This window comes from Homarus americanus, unplaced genomic scaffold (assembly GCF_018991925.1).
Source record: "Homarus americanus isolate GMGI-L3 unplaced genomic scaffold, GMGI_Hamer_2.0 scaffold59495, whole genome shotgun sequence".
Taxonomy (NCBI): Eukaryota; Metazoa; Arthropoda; class Malacostraca; order Decapoda; family Nephropidae; genus Homarus; species Homarus americanus.
Window position 1 is genome coordinate 5,263,765 of NW_024732415.1, and position 12,340 is coordinate 5,276,104.

At 43.2% G+C, this 12,340-nt stretch overlaps 1 protein-coding gene across 1 annotated transcript; it reads left to right on the top strand.

Annotated features, from left to right (window-relative positions):
• Nucleotides 1–5,223: 5,223 nt before the first annotated feature.
• On the top strand, nt 5,224–11,997 carry LOC121868513. The gene is made up of 5 exons (XM_042369178.1): nt 5,224–5,449; nt 8,154–8,372; nt 8,548–8,712; nt 9,146–9,325; nt 11,376–11,997. The coding sequence occupies exons 2-5, from the start codon at nt 8,171–8,173 to the stop codon at nt 11,600–11,602; spliced, it is 774 nt and encodes a 257-aa protein (XP_042225112.1). The 5' UTR covers nt 5,224–5,449; nt 8,154–8,170; the 3' UTR covers nt 11,603–11,997.
• Nucleotides 11,998–12,340: the final 343 nt, after the last annotated feature.

Genomic DNA, 12,340 nt, shown 5'->3' on the forward strand with positions numbered 1-12,340 from the left:
TTTTTTATTCTTGTATTTCTTTCTTCTTCTTATTATTATTATTATAATAATAATAATAATAATAATAATAATAATAATAGTAATAATAGTAATAATAGTAATAATAATAATAATAATAATAATAATAATAATAATAATAATAATAATAATAATAATAATAATAATAATAATAATAATAATAATAATAATAATAATAATAATAATAATAATAATAATAAAAATAGTTCATAGTAAATAGAATTAAAAAAAAATATATATATATAAATAATAATAACAATAATAATAATAATAATAATAATAATAATAATAATAATAATTATTATTATTATTTCACCCCCCAGGCCCCGATGTGGGTCAGTGACCTGTGCCCGGGTGGGTTATACCCGTAAAAAAAAAATATTAAATAACTGCACAAGTAACTCAATAACCCTCCCCATCCCTTTAGCCCCGAACAAATTCCCGACCCCCACAACCCGCTCCTCCCAACACTGCCTATCAACCAATTTCCCGGCCCCTTCTCTCCCCCTCACACTGGCTGTGAAATGTATCCAATTATCCATATGTGTGTGTGTGTGTGTGTCATAGAGACTATATTCCTACTCTGTATCAAGAGTTAATCTAACAATGTCTATTTGACTTTTAATTTTTCGAAGTAATAAGTTCAAAATATTCATGTCCATCCATTATTTAATAAATATCCAGGTGAGATCGTTAACAGGTGGCTCCATGAACTGCAAATAGGTTCAGTGTGTGTAAAGGTGTCCTGCTAGGACGCCATTATGGTGTGAGTTATTGTAAATTGTTTTTGTAGTAGAAATTAGACTTTTGTGTGTGTGTGTGTGTGAGTGTGCGTGTGTGTGAGTAAAGGGAGTGTGTGTGTGTGTGTGTGTGTGTCTGTGTGTGTGTGTGTGTGTGTGTGTGTGTGTGTGTGTGTGTGTGTGTGTGTGTGTGTGTGTGTGTGTGTGTGTGTGTGTGTGTGTGTGTGTGCGGCATATGTCAAGGAACTTTTAGACCTAGAGAATGATCAAGTCCAATAAGCATGTGAAGCATAAAAACTTGCAGATCAGCACAAGATGCGCGAATTTTTAATTTCCACTAAAACATTTTATGAGCCAGTCACTCGTGGCACAGCCCCCCTCTGTTCATTTGACGCTAACTTCATAATTAAAGACAATGAAGGCCTCCTTCAACGCTGGAAAGAGTTCAACTATTCATTGTTCGACCGAAACACCGATGTGGATGTCCTGACTACCCAGCAGGTCCCTCAGCACCCAGAGCTGATCCACCTCAGCTATCCTCCATCCCTGGATGAGGTAGCTACTGCCATCAAACAGATGAAAAATAACAAAGCCTCAGGGCCTGATGGAATCCCAGCCGAGTTGTATAAAGCAGTGGGACCTCTGCTTACCAGCCGTCTCCACTCTCTCCTGGAGAATATATGGGGAAAGGAGGAAATCCCCCAAGGTCTTAAAGAACAAGGGAGACCGGTCAGACTGTGGCAACTACCGCGGGATCTCGCTGCTCTCCGTAGCTGGGAAGATTATTGCCCGAGTCCTCCTAAACAGACTTCTTCCTGAGGCATAAAACTTCCTCCCAGAATCTCAATGTGGAAAGTAAAAAGAAGGAGAGGTAAGTTAAGAAGAGTGGACAGAAATGAAGGAGGAGGAAGAGAAAGAGTAGAGGTAAAAGAATGGAAGGAGGAAGAGGAGGAGGAGGAGGAGGTGAGGTTAAATGGAAGAAAAGACAGAAAGAAAGTAAGAGAGAGAGAGAGAGAGAGAGAGAGAGAGAGAGAGAGAGAGAGAGAGAGAGAGAGAGAGAGAGAGAGCGAGCGCGCGCACCAGTATTGTAAAAGTCTGCGGCCAATACAACCCACGTTTCACTTACTATACCATATATATATATATATATTCGTACAGTATTTTCTCTATCACAATCGCTTAATCTTCGACCTTTTACCCACATAGTCACCAGAATATTTCCCAACCTTAGATTCCGATCCATTAAATATATACCTGTCTCATGACCTCTGACCTCTAGCAATAAGGTCATGTAAATATTTCTACATTAATAATATACAGATATCACGTGGCACCACTGACGTGATCTTTGCTGCCCGCCAGATATAGAGAACAGCGTCGGGAGCTGTACATGGCTTTCATCGACCAAACCAAGGCCTTCGACTCGGTCAACAGAGAAGTACTCTGGTTGGCCCTCAGCCGTTTTGACTGTCCACCAAAATTCATCGCCATTGTGAGGCAACTCCACGATGGCATGAACGGCAGTGTCCTGCACAACGGCACCCAGTCAGAGTTCTTCCCCATCCAAACGGGGGTTAAACAAGGGTGTGTACTGGCACCAACTCTCTTTTCCATTTTCTTGGCTGCCTTCCTTACTTGTGCCAGTGTAAATTTAGCCAGCGGGGTGGACATCGAGTAGCCAGATGAAGGGGGTCTTTTGAACATAAGACGACTCCAGGTAAGAACAGAGGTGTCGACAGCTTACATTACTGAATTTCAGTATGCAGACGACCTCACCCTTTTTGCTCACACTGAACACGACATACAAGAGATCCAGAATACCTACGCAGACGCGTATGCACACTTCGGCTTTGAGGTGAATGTACGTAAGACTCAGATTCTCTTTCAACCTGCCCCTGGCTCAGACACCTCCACCATCCATCCAGCTTAACGGCACTACCCTCTCTAATGTTGCCCACTTTCGGTATCTCGGCTCCCACCTGTCCACCACCGCAAACATCGATGAAGAGATTCAGCATCGGATCAGATGTGCATCCCAAGTCTTTGGCAGACCCCGAAATCGTGTCTTCAGCTGTAGGAAATTATCTACAAAGCTGCACGTATATCGAGCAGTGTTCCTGCCCACCCTACTATATGGCAGTGAGACATGGGTCACATACAGGAGGCACTTCAAGGCACTTGAAAAGTTTCACCAACGTAGTCTACGTTCCATCCTCCGATTTCGCTGGGAAGACAAGAGACCAAATGCCAGTATTCTTGCTGACACCAACTTTAGTAGCATCGAGGCTACCATTATCCATGGACGACAGTTGACTGCCAAAGCAGCTTCTTAACAGTCACCAAACGAATGGTAAATGTAACGCCGGAGGGCAATTGAAAGGGTATAAGGATAGTCTTAAGACAAACCTGAAAAAGTGCCAAATCGACCCCCTTACCTGGGATCGATTACTCTATATCGTAACGCTTGGAGGAGCACCGCACGAGAAGGTATCAATGCTTTCGAGTTAGCCCGACTGCAAACCGAGGCAGACAAGCGTCAACGCTGGAAAGACGCTGCCACCACCCCTCCCGCAGATGGAGCCCTCCATATGTGCAACGAATGTGAACGACGCTGCCGGTCCTTTTATCGGCCTCTTTAGTTACCCCAAAACTCATCAACCTAGGTGACATCCCTAATAACTTATATCATTGTAGCATAACTGGATGATCGTCATACTCGATTCCGAGTAACAGCAAAGTAGTAGAAGTGTGTGTGTGTGTGTGTGTGTGTGTGTGTGTGTGTGTGTGTGTGTGTGTGTGTGTGTGTGTGTGTGTGTGTGTGTGTGTGTGTGTGTGTGTGTGTGTGTGTGTGTGTGTGTGTGTGTGTGTGTGTGTGTGTGTGTGTGTGTGTGTGTGTGTGTGTGTGTGTGTGTGTGTGTGTGTGTGTGTGTGTGTGTGTGTGTGTGTGTGTGTGTGTGTGTGTGTGTGTGTGTGTGTGTGTGTGTGTGTGTGTGTGTGTGTGTGTGTGTGTGTGTGTGTGTGTGTGTGTGTGTGTGTGTGTGTGTGTGTGTGTGTGTGTGTGTGTGTGTGTGTGTGTGTGTGTGTGTGTGTGTGTGTGTGTGTGTGTGTGTGTGTGTGTGTGTGTGTGTTGTGTGTGTGTGTGTGTGTGTGTGTGTGTGTGTGTGTGTGTGTGTGTGTGTGTGTGTGTGTGTGTGTGTGTGTGTGTGTGTGTGTGTGTGTGTGTGTGTGTGTGTGTGTGTGTGTGTGTGTGTGTGTGTGTGTGTGTGTGTGTGTGTGTGTGTGTGTGTGTGTGTGTGTGTGTGTGTGTGTGTGTGTGTGTGTGTGTGTGTGTGTGTGTGTGTGTGTGTGTGTGTGTGTGTGTGTGTGTGTGTGTGTGTGTGTGTGTGTGTGTGTGTGTGTGTGTGTGTGTGTGTGTGTGTGTGTGTGTGTGTGTGTGTGTGTGTGTGTGTGTGTGTGTGTGTGTGAAAGAGCTCTACAGTATAAAATTACTCAACGACTTGAAAGGTTAAATTAGATTAATAGGTTAGGTTAGGTTAAAACTCAAATCTAAGTCTAAGTCCAGGTTAGGTTATGTTGGGTTATTTTTTAGTCTATTTCTTAGAGGAAATATTAGACCCTAATTAATCTTACAGTATATTTGACTTATCCAGGCTTGACAATTTCACTTGTGAGGAAGACTAACCTGGGCCACTAATTTAATTATATTTCTTCTTTTCTCTTTAATTAAGTGATTTTAGATGTATATAAGGACTTAGGCTCTGATATAGTGGCATTTTAAACATTGTTCTGTAAGTACGGTATACACATACCATATGTTCCTACTTACGTACATTTCCGGCTTCAAATCATCCTCAGGAACGGAACCCGTTCGTAACCCGGGGACCCCCTGGTATTTAACTTTGTATGATGGTAAAAAAAAGTAGTTATTCTATTTGTTTGTTTTTGTTATTGTTGTTGTAACAACAAAAACAAAATCTTGTTTATAGTTTTCTTTCATTTCTGGTTTGAATTTTGAATTATATATATATATTTTTTAATTAGGTGAGGTGACGAAAAATAATGGCAGGTGATGTAAAGTTAAAGTGAGGTGAGAGAAAGGTGAGGTGAATTAAGGGTAAGATGAGGTGATGTGAAGTGAGGTGAGTTGAGGCGAGGGAGACTGCAATATAATTCTGTGAATAAATTAAACTTGCGACTGTTTAGATATAAACAATTGCAAGAACGGTTATGGGGTGTACGACGTCATTTACGATGACCTTGCCCTGGTCTTTTTCAGCAATATCGCCTTTAACACGTGGAATTCTGCACTTTTCGAAGCTTTGGAGGAGTCTCAAAACAAGTTTCCTGGTGGGAATTATTAGCTAGTGCTGTACTCAAAATATCGAAACTTCGAGATCTCTCCAGAGCTTCAAAAGGGTGGTATTCCTGAAACAAGATCAGGGCAAGAAGGTCATCGTAAACGGCGTAGTACACCCAACGACTGTTCTTGCAATTGGCCCTAAATACTAAATTTTCACTTATATTTGTCTATGAATATTTGATGTGACTTTGTTCGTGATAATATTTCAATATAATAAGAACAGGTATGTGGTGGCGGCCTGGCACCTGCACTCAGTAGCGGCTTGGCACTTATCCTGACCTGCTCGTAAAGACACACATCTTGGGAAGGATTTAGCTACAGGTGTTGACAGGTAAGTGTTCTTATATTCTTATCCATTCTGACCTCCGACACCCACACCCAGGTAGACTGTCACCCCTCACCCAGGTAGACTGTCGACCCACACCCAGGTAGACTGTTACCCTCACCAAGGTAGACTGCCCCCTCACCCAGGTAGACTGTCAACCCACACCCGGTAGACTGTCACCCTCACTCAGGTAGACTGTCAACCCACACCCAGGTAGACTGTCATCCCTCACCCAGTAGACTGTCACCCCACCCAGGAAGACTGTCACCTCACCCAGGTAGACTGTCACCTCACCCAGGTAGACTGTCACCCTCACCCAGGTAGACTGTCACCTCACTCAGGTAGACCGTCACCCACACCCAGGTAGACTGTCACCCCACACCCTGGTAGACTGTCACCCCACACCCAGGTAGACTGTCACCCTACACCCAGGTAGACTGTCACCCTACACCCAGGTAGACTGTCACCCCACACCCAGGTAGACTGTCACCCCACACCCAGGTAGACTGTCACCCCTACACTCAGGTAGACTGTCACCCTACACCTAGGTAGACTGTCACCCTACACCCAGGTAGACTGTCAACCCTCACCCAGGTAGACTGTCACCCACACCAGGTAGACTGTCACCCTACACCCAGGTAGACTGTCACCCACACCCAGGTAGACTGTCACCCCACACCCAGGTAGACTGTCACCCTACACCCAGGTAGACTGTCACCCCACACCCGGGTAGACTGTCACCTAACCCAGGTAGACTGTCACCCTCCAGGTAGACTGTCACCCCACACCCAGGTAGACTGTCACCACACCCAGGTAGACTGTCACCCTACACCCAGGTAGACTGTCACCCTCACACCCAGGTAGACTGTCACCCCACACCCAGGTAGACTGTCACCCTACACCCAGGTAGACTGTCACCCCTACACCCAGGTAGACTGTCACCCACACCCAGGTAGACTGTCACCCCACACCCAGGTAGACTGTCACCCCACACCCAGGTAGACTGTCACCTACACCCAGGTAGACTGTCACCCTACACCCAGGTAGACTGTCACTCCACACCCAGGTAGACTGTCACCCCACACCCAGGTAGACTGTCACCCCTAACCCAGGTAGACTGTCACCCCACACCCAGGTAGACTGTCACCCCACACCCAGGTAGACTGTCACCCCACACCCAGGTAGACTGTCACCCCACACCCAGGTAGACTGTCACCCCACACCCAGGTAGACTGTCACCCCTACACCCAGGTAGACTGTCACCCTCACCAGGTAGACTGTCACCCTACACCCAGGTAGACTGTCACCCTACACCCAGGTAGACTGTCACCCCTACACCCAGGTAGACTGTCACCCCACACCCAGGTAGACTGTCACCCCACACCCAGGTAGACTGTCACCCCACACCCAGGTAGACTGTCACCCCACACCCAGGTAGACTGTCACCCTACACCCAGGTAGACTGTCACCCCACACCCAGGTAGACTGTCACCCTACACCCAGGTAGACTGTCACCCCACACCCAGGTAGACTGTCACCCTACACCCAGGTAGACTGTCACCCCACACCCAGGTAGACTGTCACCTACACCCAGGTAGACTGTCACCCTACACCCAGGTAGACTGTCACCTACACCCAGGTAGACTGTCACCCCACACCCAGGTAGACTGTCACCCCACACCCAGGTAGACTGTCACCCACACCCAGGTAGACTGTCACCCCTACACCCAGGTAGACTGTCACCCACACCCAGGTAGACTGTCTCCCACACCCAGGTAGACTGTCACCCCTCACCCAGGTAGACTGTCGACCCACACCCAGGTAGACTGTTAACCCTCACCAAGGTAGACTGTCACCCCTCACCCAGGTAGACTGTCACCCCTCACCCAGGTAGACTGTCAACCCACACCCAGGTAGACTGTCACCCCTCACCCAGGTAGACTGTCAACCCACACCCAGGTAGACTGTCATCCCTCACCCAGGTAGACTGTCACCCCTCACCCAGGTAGACTGTCACCCCTCACCCAGGTAGACTGTTCACCTACACCCAGGTAGACCTCACTCCAGAGTAGACTGTCACACCCAGGTAGACTGTCACCCTACACCCCAGGTAGACTGTCTCCCTCACTCAGGTAGACTGTCACCCAGGTGGGCCCCTGTCACACCCAGGTAGACTGTCACCTCTACACCCAGGGTGGGTAGACTGTCTTCCCCACACCCAGGTAGACTGTCACCCTACACCCAGGTAGACTGTCTCCCTACACCCAGGTAGACTGTCACCCTACACCCAGGTAGACTGTCACCCTACACCCAGGTAGACTGTCACCCTACACCCAGGTAGACTGTCACCCTACACCCAGGTAGACTGTCACCCTACACCCAGGTAGACTGTCACCCTACACCCAGGTAGACTGTCTCCCTACACCCTGGTAAAACACTCAGTAATGTCTGATATTTCCGTTAGTGAGTGAATCGGTGACAAAATCAACCCTGCCACTTCCTCCCAGACCCGAGTGCTGTTTGTTTGTTTGTTTTTGTTTGGTTGTTTAGTTATTCATACATGCGTTACACCTAACCAGTAGTCAGCCCCACCAGACGCTGCTTTAAGTACTGATATATGACAGTCATGTTTGTTGTTATTGATGACTTCAGCATATATTGTACCTCAGATCTTATACCTTTCACCCCCCCCCTTCCTCACTATCTCCAGGGAGGACTCACAGCACCATGATGGCAGGGAGGGTGATGTTAATGGTGATGGTGGTGATAGTGGTTATGTCGTGGATGGTGTTCCCAGTGAGAGCAGAACATCCCTCCGTCCTGCTGGTAGAGAGTACAGTGTTCGGCAACATGATACTGGCACCTGGCAAGATGATCTCTGAGGACAACGACATTTATGACACCGTGAATGTTACACCACCAAGTATCTGTGAGTACTGGCTTTCCTCAGCCTTCACACAGGACTTAGACCCCTAACCTAACGTAGCCTAACCTAACCTAACGTAACCTAACCTTACCTTGTCTTAGTGAAATTCAAAAGACTTAGCGAGAGGATAATTTGAATATTTTTTGTTACCCTTACGAAAATTCTATCGCTCGTACAGGCAGTTGTCGCACGGCGTGTTGGTCATCCAGGCGGTGTGTGTCGGCGGTGGTGTTGGAGACTGAAGATGGTGCCAACAACACGGTACAGTGCCACCTGTCAGAGAAAGTGCCCATGGACTCTACCTTCACTGACAACCCAAATGCCACCTACATCTTCTGGCAAGGTGAGAATAATGGCGGATTTAAACAGTTATTATAAAAAGAGGTTAGTTTTATTCTGGTAGATATGTCTAAAATTAAGCTTTATTCCACCACTACTAGCAACTTTGGATAATTTTTAGAGCAAAGGACACCAGAGGATGTTGGAAAGGTTCAGTATGATATGGTACAAAATGTTTGGAGGAAACAGATGACTGCCCTCAATGTTTATAGCGCCCAAATTAGCTCATATTGAATTTGTTTAGCTTTAAGATAAAAATTTTGAGTTTTTTATTTTGCTGTAGCTTTGTTAATTTTTCTTCTCATAAATACTTAAAATCTATAAGATCACTTATATTCATCCTGTAATGTTTTGGTGTATAGGAGAGGTAGTGATTTATATTAACACATCTATAACTATCACCGGCCTGAATTAATCCTCCGATATATTGTACACAGAGTCTGTCCAGTCGGTAATGTACGAGATGTTAGAGGATAACCTCTTGTACTTGGTGCTGCCCCAGGCCAGTAGTCTCATAGCTGCCAAGAGTGACTGTGAGAAGATCCCCGGTCATCGCCTCGCACTGCTCAAGACCGATAACCATTTCCAGGCTGTGAAGAAGAGGATGTCTGGGCTAGGTAAATATATATATATATATATATATATATATATATATATATATATATATATATATATATATATATATATATATATATATATATATATATATATATATATATATATATATATATATATATATATATCTTGATAAAATCACACGGGAGAATGGAAACAACGGAGTACCTTAGCTTTCGTCTTTATTCAAGACATCTTCAGAGGCAACTGGATTACATGGACAGAGAGAGGCTTAAATATACAGGGTGACCTTAAAAACATGAGGTCAGGTCATAATGATGACATCCACTAATCCACACACCAACACACACGTAGAGGAGCTTAAGAGAAGGGTGGTGACGTGACTAACCAGGTCAGGTCAGAAAAAAGGGACCCACAAAATAACTATCATACATCTAGATCAAAGGTTTTCAAAGCATTTTTAACCTTGGGCCACTGACAAATAAATTTATGTAACATATTATCAGTTTTGAACTGACCATCACTAAGGTTTATTGATTTTAATTCCTTAATCAAACTAGCTTCAACCAGAAGTCTTTCTGTGACACAAGATGATTTGAATACTTCTAAGCTTTTTTCCCAAGCAATGGGGTGATTATTATTCCTAACATGAACGAACAAGGCACTGCTTTCAGATGCAGTTTTGATATTATACTTATGTTGTTTGATTCTGAGCTGCAGAGTTTTTCCTGTCTGACCTACATAATTACAATTACATTTGCTACATGGAATACAATAAACACTTCCATTTACATTCAAACTTGGGCTATTCCTTATTAACATATTGGTAATGGTTGAGTCATACTTGAAAACAACATTAATATTTAGAAGCTTGAGGGACCGAACTAACGGGACAAATTCATTACGATAGGGCAGAGTCAAAATATTCTTAAGTGTATATTTAAGCCTCTCTCTGTCCATGTAGTCCAGTTGCCTCTGAAGATGTCTTGAATAAAGACGAAAGCTAAGGTGCTCCGTTGTTTCCATTTTCCCGTGTGATTTTATCAAGTATATATATATATATATATATATATATATATATATATATATATTATATATATATATATATATATATATATATATACAATATACAGGGAAAAGAAAACACAGAAGTTCCCAAGCGTTCGTGTAATTCACATCTTCAGGGGTGAGTACAGACTCACCCCTGAAGATGTGAATTACACGAAAGCGCTTGGGAACTTCGTGTTTTCTTTTTCCTTGTGGTTATCAGCATATACCTGAATCACGCGCACCTACAGTGATTTACTTGCATATATATATATAAATATATATATATATATATATATATACTTCATTTTTAGTCCATATAACACGCGGACTTTGAACATATAATCAACGACCTCACCAGCAAGGAATCGAACCCTCGACCTACTGGGTGTGACTAGGGAACGCTTACCGGCTAGGCCACAAGGACACTAGAAGCAGTTCTAGACTCTGTTATATTTCGATTCCTTGCTGGTGAGGTTGTTGATTATATATATATATATATATATATATATATATATATATATATATATATATATATATATATATATATATATATATATATATATATATATATATATATATGTATGTATGTATGCGCGTGCGTGCCATATGCACTCTCTAAACATCAACATCTTTGTTCGTCAGTCTTTACTAAAATTATATAAATTTCTGGACTTGTAATAAAGTTCTCTAAATTGCCTGGTAATACACACGCATTTGTTTAATATTAAAAATATAAGACCTCGAATGTTTATACAACTAATGATATAGGGATAATGCATGTAATAATTTCATACAAATAATACGATATTAATAATGATAAACAGTTACTGCTGTTACTATAATTATTAATAATATTGCTACAGCAGCAGCTGCAACAGTAATATTAGTAGTAGAGATAATAATAATAGCAGCGCTAGTAGTAGTAGTAGTAGTAGTAGTAGTAGTAGTAATAGTGATAATAATAATAGCAGCACTAATAGTAGTAGTAGTAGTAATAGTAGTATCAGTAGTGAAACCAACCTTTTTCCATCTATTCATCAGACATGACGCTCAGGATTGACCTACTCAAGTTTCAAAACGGAGATGAAGTTTGGGGCGACGGAACACCATTCTCACTATCACAGATCATTGAAACGGGAGAAACAAGCATGGTTTCTCTATACTTTGTTCCCGTCATACTGAATAGCAACCTCAACTTCCAGATATACAATTTCCAGGACGCTTTGTACCCACTGTGTCAGGCTAACCCATTTGGCCAGGACTGGTAGTTAGCTAGTTCACATTCCTCTGAGTCTGATATAGTGGTAGCCTGATGACCACCACTATGTTGTCTGTGATTCACGTCTCCTCAACTATAATCTATTGTCTCTGTATATTAGCTTATAACACGCCCATATATCAGTGGTATAGATTGCCTCTATAATATACCCACAATATAATGCTATATATGATAGTCTATATTATTCACATTTTGGGGACTTATTTTATCCCATGTTAACTTCTGCCTCCAATAGTTGCCTTCAATATAAATGAATTATCCATAAAATCTCTAAATATTGCCATATATTTTATTTTAAAATATAAAGTTTGTCCAGACTCTGTAAGATGTTGTGTTATGTTGTCAAGTTGTTCGGTGAGTGACGTATAAATATTATTAACCTACTTTATGTGTATTATCTTGGCTTCTCTCCCACGTTTGTTGTGTGTTGGACTAAAGGATTACAGGGACATTAAGAAGTAAAGGGGAAATCATAGTGAGGGTGAGGCAAGACAAGTGTACGAGGTGACAGTAAAGTACTATGACAACACGTAGAAATGTCCACACACACACTTGGTCATATACTCAACTAACACACACACACACATACACCCACACACTTGGTCACACACTCAACTACACACACACACACACACAGACACACACACTTGGTCACACACTCAACCTAACACACACACACACACACACACACACTTGGTCACACACCTCAACTAACACACACACACAC